General features: G+C 41.6%; 1 protein-coding gene across 3 annotated transcripts in view; it reads right to left on the bottom strand.

The window, feature by feature from the left end:
- Positions 1 to 138: 138 nt before the first annotated feature.
- The window catches only part of TMEM131 (transmembrane protein 131), a 97,303-nt gene continuing 77,053 nt past the window's right edge, over positions 139 to 20,388 (bottom strand). For all 3 annotated transcript variants that reach the window (XM_066621972.1, XM_066621973.1, XM_066621974.1), the window contains 11 exons: positions 17,942 to 18,531; positions 12,647 to 12,822; positions 11,719 to 11,828; positions 11,150 to 11,274; positions 10,855 to 11,013; positions 9,644 to 9,803; positions 7,402 to 7,523; positions 7,225 to 7,321; positions 6,777 to 6,874; positions 3,322 to 3,485; positions 139 to 1,120 (listed from right to left, as the gene is read on the bottom strand). In XM_066621972.1, coding sequence (XP_066478069.1) covers positions 815 to 1,120; positions 3,322 to 3,485; positions 6,777 to 6,874; positions 7,225 to 7,321; positions 7,402 to 7,523; positions 9,644 to 9,803; positions 10,855 to 11,013; positions 11,150 to 11,274; positions 11,719 to 11,828; positions 12,647 to 12,822; positions 17,942 to 18,531 — 2,107 coding nt within the window. In that variant the 3' untranslated portion in view covers positions 139 to 814. The remainder of the gene's footprint in view (positions 1,121 to 3,321; positions 3,486 to 6,776; positions 6,875 to 7,224; positions 7,322 to 7,401; positions 7,524 to 9,643; positions 9,804 to 10,854; positions 11,014 to 11,149; positions 11,275 to 11,718; positions 11,829 to 12,646; positions 12,823 to 17,941; positions 18,532 to 20,388) is intronic.

Raw genomic sequence — 20,388 nt, 5'->3', positions numbered from 1 at the left:
TGGCAACCATGCCTAGGACAGACACTACAACCCTGTGATTACCACTGACAAGTCAATTGGCACATAACCTTTGGGGCAGAGTTTTTCAAACTGCCTGAAAAGCAGACATACCATAAAAGGTCACAGAGAGACATACCACAGAATGAAAAAGGCATTATTTATTTTTCAAGTACAACTTAAGTTGTAATCTGTAAGAAAAGCACAACTTATCTTGTTTTTTTCCACAAGTCTTGGCTATGCACATTTCAGTTCAACTTAAAAATGCATTCAGGTTTACAAATGTACAAACAGCACATAAAACGTGTAATTTGAACAGAATGCTCTTACATTCAGCCATTTTTTTTGCTCCTAAGGTTTTTACATTCATAGAGCTTCAACAAAGACAGCCTTAGTTTTAAAAAAATACTCTGCATTTCAGCACAAGGTGCTCTTTAAAATTATTCTTTAGAGCATAATACTGGAAAAAATTAAAAACCAAGCATGGCAGTAATAAAAAGAATCACTGCATTTTGGAACTTACCAAGTATTTGTTTGTTTTTAAATAATAAAGGGGAGGAGGTAAAGAACCAAGACTTGGTGATCTTCAATGGATTGTTTTGATCACATCCAATCTTTTCCAAGCTGATCAGCAATTCACACTACCATAATCGCAAGAGAGACTTTAAAAGGAGCAACTGATGAATGAATGACTAGCTTGTAATGGTGTTGGGGAGGCCAGGAGGAGGAATGGCAGCAAACTGCTTGCAAATTATGTTCCAGGTATGTTACAGAATTTACCATGATTGGATCTAGACAAGAGATGCCTTGCTTAATTTCAATTTTCAGGTGGATAATGCACATTAGACCAGGGATCTGAGCTTCGTCTCCCAATTGCAGGGCTCCAAATTTGCCATGGGTTATAGGCCTGTCCCATGGTTATAGGCCTGTCTTCAGGATTACTAACTGTTGGGGTGGTGGCAGCAGGTGCTGGTGGAGGATTTTCACTCCCAAGGTCAATTCCTGGCAATGTATTAGCTGAAGTGTTGAAAGGAAGGGTGTTGTTCAAATTACTTGACCAAATGGAGCTGCTGAATGGAGTGGTGGTGGTAGACCACAGGCCGCTTGGATTGCCAAGGATAGACTGAATTTTAAAAATTGAAAAGACAAAAATAAAGTTATGATTATTTTTTACAACTCCCAGAATGAACACATGACTTATTCAGCTAATAGTCAACTGAAGTTGCCAATATGTACTGAAGATCAACATGGTTTCTTTTTATATAAACTTTAATGTTTCCAAAGTTTATACTTTAAGCACAAACTGTAGCACTGGAGAGTCAAATTCATTTCATATAGTGGGCTGGCACCTGCTGAAGGTCAGAAGGGACATCATTAAGCAGGAAGTGATGTCATTAAGCAGATGGTGGCCAGAAATAAGCACTTTTTTCTCATGTAGAAATGCATTAGCTGCAAATGGAAGAGAAAATGTGCAAATCTTGATCATATTTTGAAGATACGGGACAGTCCAATTATCAGGTGGGCCGGATACAGATCTTTTGCAGGCCGTATCCAGCTAGTGGGCCTTATGTTTGACACTCTGGTCTAGCAAATAATAATCCTGTATCTTGGTTTCATTTTGTACACATTATGCTGAGATGTAAGCTACTTTAGTGCTACTAATACACAGAGGACCCAATTCTGCTAAGAGTTGGTCAATCAACTAACAAAAGATAAGGTGGGCAATTGTTGGATAGAGTTTACAGCCTATATCAAGATTTGTCACAGACCTACTGCAGGCTTGAACACTGTGTTACTATAGAAAAAGCTATAAAAGGTCTACCTAAAAGGATCCCATAGGAGGTATACAGCAGTACCAGTCAAAGTTGCAATCACGTTTAAAGATCAGCTTGGGGGCAGTTCAGCATTCTGTATTACTGCCAGATGTGCAAATAGCACCTGTAACTTGAAGCCTCTTTTTCAACTTTGGTTGAGATAAAACTGCATCCCAACCTGAAAAGAAATGATCTGGCCACTGTCACTGATATTTGATTACTCTAACATACTATATGTGAGTGTAGCAAGACTTTCATAAAGTCTTTAGAAACTTCAGCAGTTTTAGATCAGTCAGACAGGCAGTTGATGGGACATTTTACACCCATTCTCGAGGGGCTTTCCAGTGCTGTCTGGGCACAGTGTAAGTTCAAAATCAGGCCTTTTAAGTTGTAAATGGTCTGATACTGCAACTGAAACAGTGCCTGGAGGTCCTCCGCTGGATTCTCAGCTGTGTAGGCTAAGTAGGTGGCTATTGGCAGGCCTTTTTTTTTGGTTGCACCCCAATTGCGGAACTTTTGCTAAGGGTTTATTGTTATTTTGAGTTTGGCCTTGGATTGCTGCCAGTTTAATTTCTGCTTCTATTGCTACTTTTGTATAAGAGTGTGCTTGTTGATTTCATCTACTGCTTTCTTAGGCTGATATTTTTATTATATCTTGTCAAGTCACTCTTATTTATGACAGAAAGGCAGCATATGTATTTTAAAAAAAAATACAGACCTGAACACTGAGAGAACAATTAACTGGACACTACTTATTTTGCTGCAAAAACAATCAGCAAGTTTGTTTGGATAGATAATGGGAAGAGAATTTTTTGTTTTGAATCTGATAAGTATGAAAAAATTGGATTCTAAGATGCTGTGTCTAAATGCATAGGACTGCAGCTGGATTTTGTTTGCTGGCAAGCGGGACACTTTGGAGCTTTAACAAACCTGGTAGTAAGCTAAATCTTGACTAGTCTACTAGCACTTTTGCTACTCTAACTCAGCCTTCTCCAATTTATGCCAACAGCAGCCTCTACTATAATTAAAAGCACAGGACCCACAAGCATAACCAGTGTGGTCTAGAAGGGAACACAGTGTTAAGCATGGACTGGTGAAACCTGAGTTTAAGTCATACCTCAACCATGAAAACACTGCCATAAGCCACAATTTATCAGATACTGAAAATGAAGCAAATATGCCAGATGAAAGAGACCAGTAAAACTTAAATTGGAACCCAGTTGTCAGGCATCCTGGTAGTTTGGCATCTGGATTAGCTCCTGGCACCATTGCCAGCACAAAAGTCCAGCATCTCTGATAATTTGCTATCACCTAGGTTCTGAAGGTGCAAGACTAGAGGACTTCTACTGCACTTGTACTGAAACAAATTATTATTCTGACAGTGCTGTGTTTATGACACACATTTTAGTAGTCATTTTAGACATTCAACCAACCACAAGTCAGGAAAAACTACATTTTTTCCTCCCTCTGCCCTTCAACTGAAGCAACATTCAGAAGCAGATATACTTACTGAAGTTGTGTGAGTTGGAGAACCTGAACTTGTGGGCCAGGAGGACATCAAATCTGTGGCTGAAGAGTCCCAGATGGATGAAGGAACATTACTGAACTCGCTCCAGTTTCGCTGAACTTCCTGGCCATAAACAGACTGTGACTGTCCAAGTTTGCTGAAAACTTCTAAGTAGGAGGAAAAGAGACACATCCAGATTGCATTCTCTGACAAGATAGGTTTATACAGTATCAAGAAACAAGATTTTTCGATAGAAGGAAATGAAAATACAACACTTTCACATACAGAGAGTATAGAATAGATTTTATCAGCTACTGGAGCATGTTTCAAGAGAATCAAGTTTGCAGACAGTGTTACGCTGGTTAAGACAAGATCGTCACTACAGTCAAGTTAAAAAGAGAAATCCAATTTTATCATCCAGTGTTTGCTCCTTTCTTTTATGTAAAAGACTGCAGTAAGAAGATCATTTGTGAAGTCAGTCTTTTTAGCTTTTGCTTTGAACACCCACACCCGAAGTTCTTCTTATCCGAAGGCCTGCTTCCCACCGTTTTAGCATTAGCTTTTCCAGTAAAGACATCACTTCCTTTCTATATGGAATCAACACCATTGAAGATTCTAAACTAACAAAGCTATCATAGCTGAACTTTCTAATACAGGTGGAACCTTTTTATGCGTGGGGGTTTTGTTCCCTGAACCTTCATGATTGGGAAAATCCACATCGCGCCAAATCAGAACCGACATGATTTTACACAAATTGCACAGAGTTATGCAAATTGTGGACAGTTAAGCAAATAGCACTGCAGCCTGACACTTGGGGATGGAAGAAAGCTAAGGCAGCGGTTCTCAATCACCTCCTCCCTCACCACATCTCTGCTCCCGTACTTGGCCCTCCCCAAATGCCTGCTGTCACCACTTGTTTTGCAGGTGGGATGCTGAGCTTTTAAGAGTCCAGTACTATGCATTTCAATTTCGAAGTAAGCCCCATTGTAGTCCACTGGGGAGGAATGTAGCCTGAGAGTTCAGTTATATGCCTGCCTACTCAGAAGTAAGTCCCATTATAGTCAATGGGCTAACTCCCAGGAAAGTGTGGAGAGGATTGCTGTCTAAATCTAATGCTTGGAAGACTTGCTTGCTGGGCTGCTTTGCTTGTGTAGGCTGGAGCATGGAGAGCCTGCACCATCTCAGTCTGAAGGAGGGGGGAAATTGGCAGAGGGTGCCTGGTTTTCTCTCTCATTTTCAGCTCTGAGAAAGGCAAACCAAACAAGCTGGAGGAAAACACTCCATGGGTTGTTTTTTTTTAAGCAATCCCCCTCTGTTACTGAGTCTTCTGTGCTTGCCTCTTTGATGGCTCAGGGGCTCCAAGGAATCTTACTGTTCCTGCGCAAGGTGTGCAATCTTTCAGAACCTCTTCCATGGCTCCAGGGCTATTTCTGTGCCTGTGCGAAGCGAAGCCTTTTCCCAATGTTTTGGGCTGCCTTGAAATGGAGCAAGACACCAGCAAAGGGGGGGGAGGAGTGTTTAACTTTGAATTCCCCCCCATTCATGTTGAGATAAATCCACAAATAAAAATCTGTATAAAAAGATTACACCTGTAGTTGCTACCATTAGCAATTAGCAACTAATTGAAGGCTAACTGGTATAGAAACAAGATTGGTTCTCTTATTTTAGACAGATGTACACTTCAGCTATACATCTTTGCTGAGAGATCTCATTTCCCACAACAATCTGAATGGAGGCACACATTTTTTGAAGGCTAACTGCTCTCTATTTAACGTTTTCCTGCTTTTATCACTGTCCCCATTTACTACAGCATTGCTGGGAGCCAATGACTGGCCACAACTTAGGAAGCAGATCTCAGCTGATAGTTGTGAAAAAAAAAAAATCTGAATCTAAGAAGTTGAGAACTTTTTATTTTCCCACTGCTGAACTGCAAAAATTAGCAACTGCCAAAGTAGATAGTTTAAAACTGTTCAGTCTTATAACCCCTCTTCCAACCCTATCTGCCGTAAGCCTACCCTTAATTGAAAAGATATTTTTTGAAGGCAAGCTTTTTGTTATTAAAGAGAACATTGCTAAAGACCTTTGGCAGAAAGTTCTAGCCTGCTCTAAATCAACACCAGCGCAACATGGCAGGAGCATATGTCATATTGCTTCAGGGCAGAATGTCAGACAGATCTGTCTTTCACCCTTGCCATTCAAGACCTGCTCTTAGTCCAAGATGAAAAGAACTATTACTCTTGCTTATTTCATAACATAGTCAAAGTTAATGCAAAAAGAAGCACATATTCAACAAAAAGATACCCTCCACCCCACCCCCCGACTGGTTAAGAGGATCACACAAGCTATACACCTTCTACTTTTTCAGGTTATTAAGGCATTCTTTGTCACTAGCCTTTTGCTTCCCTTGTGGACCATCAGAATGGGGCAGGCCCATGAAATTCTGGTTTTCCCCTCCCCTTCCTCCAAAGACTATGAAGTCCATGACAGAATGCTGCTGGCTGAGATTTCTTTATTTGGTGTGTCTGTAGCCAAAATGAGATCTCCGAAGAGTTTTTTCTGAATAAAGTTCATTAAGTCAGTGTGGTTTAGTGTTATGCTTATTTGTGGGAACTCCGTTTCACATCTCTACTCAGCCAGAGTTCATCTTGTGCCCCTGGGCAAATTTCTCCCTCCCTCAGGTAAGCAATGGAAGATAAAAATGCTAACCAGGGCCAGTCCAACCTGGTCTGATGCACAACACTGCCCAACTTGTCATGCATGGGGGTGTATGTGCTGCCCTCAAAAAAAAGCTCCTTATATCCTCACTATGCTTGCATGGAGTTTAAAGGAAACACATCCTGTGCAAGGATGGAGCATAAGAAGGGAAACAGATGATCAGATACTCACTTGCATCAATGTGGCTCGCATCTGTGGTGGGCTAGAGCAAGGCAGTGGCAGACTTTGGGTGAAGAGCACCCCAAATCTCTGCCCCCTTGCCACCCACCACTGATGCAAGCTGCATCAGGTAGCTTCATAGCTGGGCAGTTAATTACTTCAATGAATTCTAATCCATTCACCACCTGCCTTTCAACTGGATCAATTCAATTTTTAAAAATCTTGCATATCATTTGAATTACAGTACAAGTACATGAGATACTGAAGCAAGTGAGAATATCAATTTCCCCTGGGAAAAGAGAAATTAAAGATAATGATATTTTTTAACATGTTCTGTTCCAGAAATATACATCAGAACCAAACCTAGCAGTCTACGTAAGCCCTAAACTCCCAATTCACTGATTAAAGTGGTTCCCATGGATCAAAACCTTTACCCAATTAAAGCACACCATCCTAATGAAACTATATTGTAACAATCCCCAACTTTTTTAGATATGATGGTCTAAATATACAGCTTGGGAAAGCCAAGACAAGTACAGCATATTGTTCTGTGACTTTTTAAAATCTGAAAACACACTACTCACCACCAGTTAAATTAAAAGAATTTCCAAAAGCTGAGAAGGAGTTGAGAGGTGTGAAATCTGGACTGCTTGGATTACTTATAGGACTCCACAAACCAGAACTAATCGGAGAAAAGAGATTTTCATTAGCAAAGTCACTTCAATATAAGGAGAACCAAACATTCTGGACCACAACTATTCATAGTGCCACAAATAATTTGATGTCTTGTGGGAAGAAGGCCCCCCCCATTCTACAATTCTCATTTCAAAATTAGAAATGAACATTACTGTGATTAAATACTTACTTCAAAAATATGGGAACCTAAGCAACGTTTCTGATAATGCAACATGTTTTTTAAAGGCATGAGTAGAGGTTTACGCATTCCTAATTGGGTTTAGGAGGGAAAATCTGTGATGCCCATGTGCTGCTCTGGTTGTTTAGCTGTCAGTTTTGAAATGATTTGTCTTTTACCTGTCTGAGCCATCACTGTCAACAGCTGGGTGTACAACACTGATACAGCCAGATGCCTCTGTTTTAATAGGTGAAGGTTTCGCAAGGCCGCTGCCGCCTGCAACAATGAATTGAACCTGAGCAAAATGATCAGCAATTCAAACACACACTAAGACAGCAATCAAACACATGTATTACCTGGGCTCTTGTCATAGCCAGCAGCTACAGCAGCAAATGTAGGGTTTCCATTCCTGCCAGGCAGGGAGGCTGCCTTTGCCACCTTATGTTTGGCACCACTGAGCAACTTGCTTTTTGGTTCACTAAAAATATAAAAGGGAATGGTGTTCTCTAGAGCTTACCAATATAGATTTTGTTATTACATTAAAACTATATATTTAGGATTTTAAGGCCAGGCCAGCCAATGCCTAGTTTGAAATAGTCTCCCTCTCACAGGGATAGCCACAAACACAGTCCCTGCTCTCCACCCTGTCCTCTCCTTTTCTCATCATACAGTCTAGTAATGTGCAATTACAAGACTGATTCAGGCATTGCCTGTTTCAAGGGCTTGGACAGGGATTGCTTGCTTTTCCTGAAGAAACAAGGAAGAGAGCTGGGATAAGATGGCCCTTCCAAAGAGAACCAAACTCAGCTTGACTGAGGGAAGGCTGACTACTATTATCTCAAAAGACTCAGCACGCATTCTGAATTGCTGCCCAAGTTCTCTCTTTTCAGTTTTGCACCAATCACCAGATTAAGAGTCTCACCGTCACTCTAGAACAGGGGTGTCCAAACCTTTTGGCAGGAGGGCCACATCATCTCTCTGACATTGTGTTGGGGGCCAGGAAAAAAGAAATTAATTTACATTTAAAATTTGAATAAATTTGCATAAACGAATATATTAGAGATGGAACTTATATGAATGAATGAAGGTCTTGTGATAGCTCGAGGACTATAAAAAACCTTGTTCAAAGGCCAGCCTCTCCTTTGCTGCTGTGTCACAGACATGAAACAACAAGCAGTGGAGGGAGCCCTTGGCCCGCAGCTCATGGGAAAGATCGAACAGTCACTCCTCGCACTGAGAGTAGTCACGTTGGGCCAACAAGGGCTTGAGGATGTCTCTAGAGAGCCAGAGAGACATTGAAGATTCGGGGCTCCCCACAGGCTGGACTGGGGTCCCTGAGGGCCGCAAATGGTCCCCAGGCCAAAGTTTGGGCCCCCCCTGCTCTAGAATTACTCTGTTCATGAACTTGTGTCCATTATTGCCTTTACCATGGGTGCCCAAACCCCAGCCAAATCAGGCCCTTGTGGAGCCCCTAGTCTCCAGTGAGCCTCTGGCCCTCTGGAGACTTGCTGGAACCCATGCTGGCCCAACACAACTGCTCTCAGCATGAGGATGACTTCTTGGTAGTGGCACCAACATTATGGAACTCCCTTCCCCTTGATTTGAGAATGGCTCCCTCTCTTGAGAGTTTTCGGCAAGGCCTGAAAACACTGTTGTTTAAACAAGCCTTCTGATTTCTGGTCTTCTTAACATTTTTATACATCTTTTAGTTTTTTACAGGCTTGATTCCTCGGTGACTTGCTCTTTTATTGTCTTGTAATCTGACTACTGTTTTTATGGCCTCTGTAATGTGTTTTTAAATGTTTTTATCTGCCATGTATTAATGTTTTTAAAATCTGTTTTTTTTAATATGTTGTTAGCCGCCCTGGAGAAGGGCGGGATAAAAATAAAGTTTTTATTATTATTATTATTATTATTATTATTATTATTATTATTATGACTATTCGACCTTTCACCTGAGCTGAGGGCTCCCTCCACTACTTGCTGATTCATGTCTGTGATGCAGCTGTGGCAGTGAAAGAAAGGTTGACCTTGCTTTGTGCAAGGCCTTTTACAGGCCTTGAGGTACTGCAATACCTTCATTCATTCATATAAGTTCCATCTCTAATAAATTTATTTATGTAAATTTATTCCAATTTTAAATGTAAATTAATTTTTTCCCCTGGCCCAACACAGAGTCAGAGAGATGATGTGGCCCTCTTGCCGAAATGTTTGGACACCCCTGCTTTAGACAATTGCTTCAGGCTTCTGCCTGTATATGAAGAAATCTCACTCTAACCCTTGGGGCTGGATTCAATTACCAATTTTCCACCAGCCATGCAGGAACTCTCAAAAGAGCTATTTCTTACATCACGAGTATTGTTTTGGTGGGTGGAATTGTTTGTTTTTAAAAAACTAAAAAGTCTGGGTTTTAAAATCCCCATGAGCCCATCCCAAAAGATTGCTTCCAATGCTTCGAAGAAAAAAGTTATTACTGATTTTTTTAAAGCTGATATCCAAAACATAAAGTGCGTTTTTAAGAAAAGACATTTTATGGTATCTAAAGTTCTATTTTGGTCCAGATTTTGACTTATGTTAGCAGTAGCCACCTGAACTTACTTGCAATTGTTCACAATACTGCTATAAGTGCTCCGTGGCACAAAGGCCAATGCTGTAGGAGGTGGAGATGGAGAGGCAGGAGTTGGTGAGGTCTGTCGTTGTTTCAAGAAAGCATCTGCACTGAGGGTTTGCAGAGACAGCTTATAAAGGTTGTCAGTAGCTGGGAAATCAGAAAAAGACATTTTGATTGTCATATTAGACCAATTTTTTCTAAAAAATATTCTGACTTCAGTTAGACCTCCCTGACTGGCAAAGAGCAGACCACAGTAATCCAACATATTTCATATCTGACACTGTTTTTAGACAAGCTCAGACTTTAGTTCTGTGCTTGCTAAATTAGGAAATTACTACATGTGGTGGTAAAAAGCTCAAACTGTTCAGCGAAATGTTTAGAAGCATTTCCTGAAAATGTAAAATATCAGCATTCAAATTTTGAGCACTGTTTTGAAGTTCTTGGGGGACATGACTGTGTTCAAAGGCGCTTGCTGCAGCTTCTGCTTGCTCTGCCCAAAGTGTCATCTTCTACCAGACAAGCTGAACTGGGTTGTTCAGTCCTGCACCTCTTGCCTTCAAATGTGTATTCAAACTCAACACCCACTGTCCCATTAACTTTTTTTTTTTTTGCCATATTAAGGTATGCATCAGCACAGAAGAATGGTTGGAGAAAGTGAAAAGATACTTCCAGACCTCAGGTTCTCTTATTGTAGGGGGCACTACTGGAAGTTCTAGAAAAGGCCTCTAGTGCAGTGCTCCTTGCCCACATGACTGCCTTTAACTTGCTCTGGCACTGCAACATCATCTCTAGTGATCTTTAAGACCTGCTCCGAAATTATTACTTTGCTCCCAGGAGATATTGGGAGTGAGCCCTAGGGTTGTACCAGTTCAAGTACTTCCTCCAGAGTAACAGGAGATCCCATGAGCGTGCAAACCAAGTTTGGACATTCACCGTTCTCCACAAGGAGAGTGAAAAACAATTTGTTAACTGTTCTTGGGGTCTGCCAGAGGTAAGCTGGGAGGGCATGGCAGAGGGCAAAAATTATTAGCTAAACAAATTTTTAGTGGTATGAGCCTTGTGACAACCCTATCCTGTTCAGCAGAATAGGAAAGATTGCCTCAGAAAGTCAAAAGGTATTAAATCTTTGTCATCAAACTTGATTCACTGCTCATAACATTACTGACCCAATGTCAACTGGTGCCCTATATGTACTTACAACTGCCTGCTTTGTGAATTGGCACAGAGTCCCACTCTGGAGGTGGAGAGTCTTTTTCTCCTTCTGAGCTGCTGGTGTTGCCTGGCTCATGGCCAGAGCCACTGGAGAAAAACTTTCCTAGTGATGGTGGCCTGTTGTCCATCAGCTTTGTGTTTAAACCTACAGACAATGATAACAGTAACAAATAGTAAGGCAAGTAAGGTATCTGGCCACACAAGCAAGGCCAGAGAAGCACAACTGCGAAAAAAAGTTTCAGAGATACGCCTTGGCCAGTATTGGAACTGACAAAGCATACCTTTAGTTTTCTGCAGAGTTCTTGGTTTGAATCCATTTGTGAACGTATGCTGAGCAGACAGCCTGGAGGAAAAGCTTTTGTGCTGTTTATTTTCCAGTGACAGAGGACATGATACCTCAAAGGAACTAAGTGTGAACACATAGGAGGGAGTTATGCTTTGTAGCATTTTAAACATTGAAAAATCTTGCATATGATAAGTGCATGGCAGACAAGAACAGCAACCCCTGTCTATCTCTAGTCCAACTCCCTTAGGCTTAATCCAAAAAGTATAAGAACTCTGAAATGGACAAGTGTAAATTTCTCTATCGCTCTAATCTTATTTATAAACCCTGACCTCTTAACTGTGCAGAAATTCTTTACAAACGTCCCCTCCATCCACAACTCATACTGCATATTCCTATTGTGCCCACCATTTCCCTCACTTGCAAAAGAAATCGATCACTACCTTAGGCCATAAAACATTTCTCTCAGATGCAAGGATAAGGCTGTTGCTGACAGACACTCCGTTTGTCCTGCATCTGGTTGAAAGGATAATAAAATCTGGATGGGAGTAACACAGCTGTGCTTACCTGGATTTCACATCTGCCGGGATTTCTTTCTTAGTAAGTTTTTTGCTTTTCTGCTTTACATTTTCCTGTTTTTCTAGAACTGGCTGTTTTCCTTTCTGCTTTTCTGGCTCCTAAAAGCAGCACAATGCAAAATTGAGAATGTTTAGTGAATGAATAGCTGCACTTCAAGAAGAACATCAACACTAGAAATATGAATGAAATGTAAGATCACAGGCACAACAGTGTATAGAATCCAGCAAATCTGGATTCACTGAGATGGTTTCAGCCTAGACTAACATATAGGTCCAAAGATGTTAACCATCTCAAAATCCAGGTGTTTTCGGAGCTGCTGCTTGGATTCTCCTACTGTAACTTGTGCTAAGATGGGAGCTTGAGACCTATTTTTATGTGATTTGTCAGGTGGCTGGAATATTTAAATGTGCGAACCGAAGACCATTTCCTCTGACACATTAAAGAGCATTGAGAGCTTAGTGCTTGCATAGGCCTCTACTTCTGGTTTCCTTGCAGTTCTGAAATATTCCCCCTATGCAGCAACCCCATTCTCTCAAATTTCAGCAGCAATATTAAGGGGCCTGGAGGCTTCAAAAGGATGGGTGAAGGTGGCTTCTGTCAGCATAGCTTCCACTAGTGCTAAGGCTCTGGATGCTGCCTTATGTCACTGGGGATCTACAATCAATTTGACAAAAAGAAATAAAACCTGACTCAAAAACAGAAGCTCAAAAAGGAGTCAAACTGATGGGCTTGTAATGCATGAAGCAATCTATCACTGTAGATTTTACATATAGAGTTAACAGAACCAGGAAAAAGATGCCTGCCCATATACTTGCTGGTAGACATTCAGAATTTTGTTTCAGCACAGGACTCCTTTACGATATAATACAAGACTGATAAAAATAGTGCCAACACACCCCTTTGCAGAACTGTCTACCTCTTTCAGAAGAGCTTCTGTGTCTGGGTTGGAAGCTTCTGTTGTCGTTGAAGAACTGTCGTCATCTGCTAAAGAATCTTTCAGTTCATCCTCTTGCTGCTTTCCCTTTCCTCTTTGCTCCTTTTCTTCCCGTTTCTTCTGGGGTTTAGATTTGCGTTGAAATGGTTTTCCTTTCCCTAGGGCAATAAAGGCAGCTTCAGATTAGTTAACAGCTGTAATCTGTGACAGCCTTAGTGAGCTGAAAAGCAGTTTCATCACAGGGACTTTCCTGAGGCAACATTAAGGATATTTATGTACTGTTTCTCAATAAGTAGTTCACAAAGAGATTTTCAAAGCAAAATAAATCAATTCCTCACCGTCCCCAAAGGGCTCACAGTCTAAAAGAAATCCAGAAGAGGCACCAGCAACAGTCACTGGAAAAGACAACCTTTTGGGTGAAAAGGCACCGTTGCTTCCAGACTGCTAGAGGGCATCACTCTAAAAGGTGTCTGTTTGCCAGTTAGCATTTGTATACTGGCAGCAGTTTCTTTTTCTTTTTTTAAAGTTCACAATGCAGTTTACATATAATTTTTTTTAAAAAAATGATTCCCTGAGCTGGCCAATTATTAATAACTGGGTATGTCTAAAACTTAAAATTAGTTTTCAGAATATTGCATTTCCTCAACTATTGCATTACACCATACGTTCTGCGCAGCATCCAAGTTTTAATCATTCATGGAAAAAAATTTTATTTGTGTTCTTCATGAGTGCTGGTAAGAAAACATTAGTCTTAAAAATTCAGTTACAATCAATCATAGTAAAAGGCTCTCTGCAAGACCTATAGAGGGCCAGTGATTTGAGCTGCTTTACAACATAATTCCTTACAAGTTTCTACATGCTTTTCCTTGTACCACTTGTCAAATAACTGAAATAAAAAAATTATTATATTAATGACCTTCAGCATTGTTTAGAACAGGGGTGCCAAGAACAAGGTAGTGGGGCTGGATGGAACCCCTAGAATCAATTTAGCTGGCCCTCGAGCTTTCCCAACTCTATCATTGGCTGATCTCAGCTGCTGAGCTGTGCTGAGATGTCACTGCTGAAACAGCCTGTCTGAAAATTGGGCTCTCCCATATTTTGAAAATAGTATCAAGATATTTTGCGTATTTTCTTTTCTGTTATTTGCAGCTAATGGGTTCCTAAGTGAGAAAAAAAGTTGCTTATTTCTGGTCATGACCTTCTTAATGACATCATTTCCTGCTTACTGACATAACTTCTGGCCTTCAACAGGGATCATGAATGCTATTTGGTTTGATGTATGAAATGAGTTTGATGCCTCTGGTTTAGAACATGCTAATATTGAACTGTCACTGAATCAGCTTTCTTTGCTAGTCAAATAATAGGCTGAAATTGAGGACAAATGATTCCTCGAAGCTTAATTTTCCAAACATTTCCTCACATTGCCTCAGTGCAGTTATTTAAACAGAACATCAAGCCTGTGATCCACTGAAGTCAAAGCAACCACATAAATGACATGGAAGCACCCTTCTTTCTGAAAGAGCGATCTCTGAAATGTTTTTAAACCTGCCAGTATTTGTGTGCCCCTGTATCTGAAGGGGTTCCATTTCCATTACCTGAAACAGTGAATGCAGGCAAATGCCTGCCCCCCCAACCTCCGGAGGCGAGGGGAGCTCTCTCTGGAGGATCCTCTGAGCCCAGTAGAGGCCATGGATGGCTGCTTCCTTGGGGTTTCTAAAGCCTTATAAGGCCCTAAAAACGTCTGGTTTCACAGAGAAACTGGAAGTTGCATTACTTGAACTGCCAAGCTCAGTCTGAGCCTGGCAGAGGCCGTGGATGGATCCTCCGGACGAGGCGTGTGTGGAGGGCCCCACAGAACCTATCCATGGATAACTGAATCTGCAGATACAGGATCTGCAGTTATGGGGGCTCTTCTGTATATAAAAAGTGGTTTGATCTTGTAGCTGCTGCACTAAAAACTGAAGCAGGATGGTAGCCCAAGAGCGCAATCCTGAGAGCTCAGCTGGCTGGCACAAATCCCTTGCGCTGGCTGAGGAGCAAACATGCAGTAAGGAACATCTGCGCCTCCTTTGAAGTCAGGAAGGCTGGCGCATGCTGGCATCCCCATGTCAGAGCAAGCCGCAACAGAGGCAAATCTGTTTTAGTGTGGGATTTGAGGAGGGTGATGAGAGGGCAGGTGCTGGGTGGATCGGGTCCAGGAGAGGGGTGGGACCAACCTCTAGCACTTAGGCTGGATCCGAATTCCCCTCCTGAGCAGCTCAGCCTTAACTCCGAGCAGGTCAGATCTGCACCAGTGGTTTAGCTGGCAGAGAGCTGAATAGCCACATTGCAATTGCCAGGGCAGTGTTTGGGGTAAGTGGAAAAATATGCAATTGCCCAAAGTTGTACCACAGTCACCTCCAAACCTGTGCTGGATACAGCATAGGCCAGCCGGCCTGTCTGTTCCAGCACAGGTTAGGATTGGGTTGCCCATTTTATTGAAATGTGGGGCTCAAGCATGTGCTTAACCCTCCCATATACTGTGACAGTATTTAATTATGGCCAAGTACTATATCCTCTATTTGGACAAAATGCAACTAGATCCTGTCTCTAAATGATCAATTATGGGTAGATTCCAGAAACTTCATAACCAGTGGCACCCTACCCTGCATGTACCACACATGCAAAAACTCTGCCTCTTTCCCCTATGGTACGTGATAGGCATATAATATTGTTAAAGGGCTGGCATTGCAACCCAAGATCTTCTAGTCATCATTCCCCAATCCCTACCATGCAGGACTACCCACTTCAGGAGCTGTAGTATGTTGTGCTAGGATATCTCAGTTTCCAGGAAGAAGCAGAAATCTGTACCTTCAGGCCAATGTCCATAAGGAAAAAAATGAAAGCAAGAAGTAGGGTGGCCTTGTCTATTCCCTCAAACACATGCATAGTGCACACCTATATGCATAATATCCTCCAGTCAACAGTGAAGCCTGAGAACATGCCTGATCGGTATGGTATGCAGTTCTTCCAAGATTCCCTATATACTTGAGTCTTCCTTGCAAGAGGACATGTACAAACCATTCCCAAGACAAAACTTTTCTAAACAAAGCTAGTAACAAGGGCACATTTCAAACACCACAAGTATTGATCCTTAAATATAGATTTATAGAATAAACCTCTAATACTTGCACTACTGAAAAATGTAGCTGACGCACTCATCCAAAAGAATGCACTTGTAATCCACAAATGATGTTGCTTTATCCAAGATTATTCTGCTGCAGAGCAATGGTTTCCATACTGCAGCCTGTGGTGTGACTTACAATTCCATCCGGGCACAACATGGTAGTGCTAGAGCCATACTGTACCAGTGTGAAGCAACCAATTTTCACACCATGACTTTGCAGAGCCTCACAGTGGGCAGCTGCTTTTGCTGCTGATAGCCCCAGGATGCTCTGCACCAATTTTCCAGAAGAACTGGTTGCCTGGCACGAAGCTCTGCAAACTCATGGTGCAAAAACAGGTTGCACTACGCTGGAGCAGTCATGCTCTGGCACCACCATGCCACGCCCAGACACAATTGTTGGGTGCACCAGATCCTGCTTGCAGGCCAGAGTTTGGAGGCCCCTGCTCTAGAGCAAGGTGTTAAACACAAGGCCTGCAGGCCAACAGAAGCTCTTTATCTAGCCCACAAGGTAATTGCGCTCTCCCAGTGCCACTTTTTCAGCTACTGCCATGGCTCTGGGAGGGAGAGATGGAAGGAGACAAGGAATGCTAAAGAGGACAGACCAAGAGGGGTGAAAGGGAGACACTGCCAAGGCACCAGTAGAGCTCAAGTATCACACAGGCTACCCTTTCAGCAGTGCCGCTTCTGCTAAGGCATTACTTTGTAGAGCATCTCTCAGTTTCTGAGATGCAGTGATGCCATGACAGAAGCAGTACAGCTGAAAGGGCAAGGGTGATAATTGGGCTCTCCCACATCTTGAAAATATGATCAATTTGTGTATTTTCTCTTCTGCCATTTGCAGTTCATAAGTTCCTACATGAGAACAATGTTCTTATTTCTGGCCATCATCTGCTTAACAATGTCACTTCCCGTTTAATGATAGATACCATTTCCAGCCCTCTGCAGGTGCCATTAATGCTGTTCAGCCCACAGTATGAAACAGGTTTGACATCCCCGTTCTAGACAATATAGATACACCTTATTTACTTTCTGTCACATTCTTATATTAGAAACTAATTGGGGCCACAGCTGTAAAATGAATAAAGAGCAGAGACCAGTTTGCTCTGGAAGACATAGGAGTTATGTACCAAAAACACGATTGTTTCACAAAATACATCATAACTTGATTTCACTGGATTGTATTCATCTTTTAAGTTGACAAAAAAACAAAATGGAAGAACTATCATGAAAAAGAAAGTTCTTGACCATTGCTCTAAAAGAATACAGTACAGTTAAATTTTTCTCTAAAACTAACATGTCTCCCAGCTTTATTAAGCAGAAAACTCTTCTTCCAAAGAATAGCTATTAGGAAATGACAGGTCATGGTAATTTCAAAATCTTTTTTCAAAAATACAGGTTGAGCCTCATTATATGCGTGGGTTCCATTCCAAGCAAAAATCTAAAAGTAAATCAATTTAACACTAAAGCAAATCAATTTAAAAAACAAAGTTTCTTTGCTCTGGTGACTGAAAAACAGCCTTGCTGACCTTTGTGACGTAAGATAAGAGTTATTAAGAAGACAATCCATCAATCAGTTGTCCTCCAAGAGCTTAGAAAAGCGCTTCACTCAGCCGCTCCCTTCAATGCAAAGTGATAACCTTTCTTTCACATGCTCAGGGGGAAGGGAGGGGTTGCCTGGAGAGAGGAGGATTGATGGATTGTTAGCCAGCTGCCCTCTCTCTCTCTCTCTCTCTCTCTCTCTCTCTCACACACACACACACGTATTAAGGAGGTTGCTGTTAAAGGACTGTTCAGTTTTTTAGACTGATTTTAAAGGGGTGCGTTTTTTCCCTTCTCCAGAGATCAGTACATTCTTTCTAATTTGCAGAGGCTATTCATGTTGAGTTAAATCAGTGTATAAAAAAATCTGTGTATAACTAGGCTGGACCTGTACAAATTCAGGAAAATCTAAGCATGAAAAATAAGAATTTTGATCAGAAGAGGTGCCCCAGCTTCACAAAGAAGGACATGGAACAAGGCAAAAAGTCTTCGGAATTTTTTTCACTAAGCACATCCAACTTTATGTGCCCACACTTCTCCTACAAAGAAACTGTAAAACAGGAGTTTATTACCTTTGTTTTTTGCTACTGGAGATGGGGGCTGCTCTGTAAACACATCTGGGGAAGGGGATTCAGGGTGATCAAAGTCTTTGTCCATGGTTTCTATAAGAGCAGCAATGTCGGAGTCCTCTGAGCTGTGCCTTGTATTGCTGGCACAGTCCAAATGTGAAGGGTTTGGAAGCTGTGAATGTGGCAGAGAATTTTCAGTTTGCTGCTCTTGTTGCTGAGGCACTCTTGGTGGTTGTGACAAGTTTTGCTCTAGTAAGACAGGAGCATGCTGCTGGTTTGATTGCTGACTTTGCTTTGTTCCCTTAGACTTTCTGCCTGCTGCATGATTCTGAGTTGCAGCAGCTGAGTCCAGGAAGAGGGAACTTGCTCTATTAGTTGACTGTGCAGAACCTGCCTGCACAGAAGTCCTGCTAGCAACATTTGAACTGTTTTTAAACTTCACATTTTCAACCTCAACTGAATTTCTATTGCTGTGCAGGTTTGCTGTGGAGTTGCACTGCTTATGATTTCCAGCACCGGATCGTGAGGAAGAACTTCCTGGTCCATAGATTCCTCTGGAGTTATGGTTAGAATCAGGTCCAAGTACATTCAAGCTGGAAACAGAGTAAGTAGATGTAAATGGCTCACAGCACAAATATTTACTAAGCTGCAGCAATGTCGTTAGCAAAATACACATATAATTCTTAAGTACTAGATCCTGGTCCCACCCCCCTCCCCAGGCGAGTTTGCCCACCAACCTGGCCTTTTCACCCCTCCCCAAAGTGAACTTACTTAGCTGTATCAGCACAGAGGCCTGATCTGGCCTCCAGGGGCTAGATCCAGGATGTGCTCCAGGGACACATCCTCACACTGGCCCAGGCAATTCACAAGGAGGTACAAACATGCTTTATGGCACATTTGCGACACTGCTGGGCTGACACAAGGGACCTGTGCCAGCCCAACAAGTGTCCAGGACTGTGCTCTCAGTCTTTTTCCATGAACTCATTTTCTCCCTTCTAAGACACTATTGTCTTTCCCTCAGATCCACTGAATCTCAGCTCTTATTTTCTGAAACTTCATCATTCCAGTTTTTGTGGGAGCTACGACATAGTGATACTTCTCTAAAGGCTGCTTTCATACTTTTTTGGATTAAAAAACACCCAGAAACAAAACAGACAAACTGGGTTGATTTGGACAATATCCCCCCCCACTCCTGAATTGGGGGGAGTGGACCCCAATTCCTGAACCCACATCACAACAAGTATGTGTGCAAATGCTATGTGCAAGTTCCAACTCCTTCCCTCACTTTCACTTTTCCTAATTGGAAGCAGCTTTTGTCCCAGCTGCCTCTCACTGCTTGCTGCCAAACCATCTAGGTAGGTGGTTCAGACAGAGAAGAAAACCACACACAATTTGTGAAAGCTGCCAGGATAGACGAAAGGAAGAGCCAGGATGTGCATGCCAGTTATCGTGTGGAGCTGGTTTGGAGGGCAAAAATATCATCCAATCCGCATCAATAGTTGACATGCTTATGTACAAAAGTTTTTTTTGTTATGCTTGCAGAATTTATTATTATTATTATTAGCTTTATTTTTACCCTGCCTTTCTCCCCGAAGGGACTCAAGGCGGCTTACAAACAAGGTTAAAACAAATTAAAAAACAATTTAAAAACAGATAAAAACATATCATAAAAATAGTAGTCGGATTAAAAAAATCTGAAATCTGTGTATGAATTGTTACTCTTATGCACTAAACTGACTTTTTATGCTGTTGGTTTACATTGCTGTAGTTTATTCTATTAATTTTCTTGTTTGATAATGGTGTAGTATTGAGATTGTGCTGCAAAAAACAGGATAAAATGAACCAAATAAATGAAAAGTTTCCAGCTCATACAAGGGCAAAAAGCAACATAATGTCACCCTAATTTGGTGCAGCACAGGGGTCTCCAAATTGCAGCCCAGGGGCCATATCTGACCCGCCACAAGATTTTATCTGGCTCTCAGCAACTTGTCTTTTTGTCAGAGCATTCCTAATGTTTGATATTTTTACTCATTATATAGCATTTCTCAGTTTAAGCATGGCATTATTTCTTTATAATTGTCACATTTCTCTTTTGTTCTGAAACATATCATGCCGATTACAAAACAAAAATGCAAGTAAAACTTATTTTTTGGGCCCACAAAAATGTACAAAATACACAATGTGCTATGATGTGGTCCTTGTACTGAAAAGTTTGGAGACCCCTGGTGTACCAGATGGACATATCCAGGGAAACACTTTTCTTTCTAAATCTGTTGCTTTCAACTGACATTCTCAATTCTGAACTGAGGAACTTTCACTTCATTTATTTGCACAATAACACAGCCTGAAAAACCTTTCTGTTCCAGTTTCTTTTTAACTTTGCAAACATTTTTGCTGCACTTGTGATCAGCTCAGGTTATTATAAGACCAGTAGACTGGGTGAGAAATAC

The sequence above is a fragment of the Tiliqua scincoides genome, chromosome 3 (genome assembly GCF_035046505.1).
Source record: "Tiliqua scincoides isolate rTilSci1 chromosome 3, rTilSci1.hap2, whole genome shotgun sequence".
Classification (NCBI taxonomy): domain Eukaryota; kingdom Metazoa; phylum Chordata; class Lepidosauria; order Squamata; family Scincidae; genus Tiliqua; species Tiliqua scincoides.
The sequence above is the reverse complement of the archived record's forward strand: the minus strand, read 5'-3'. Positions and strand labels throughout refer to the sequence as shown.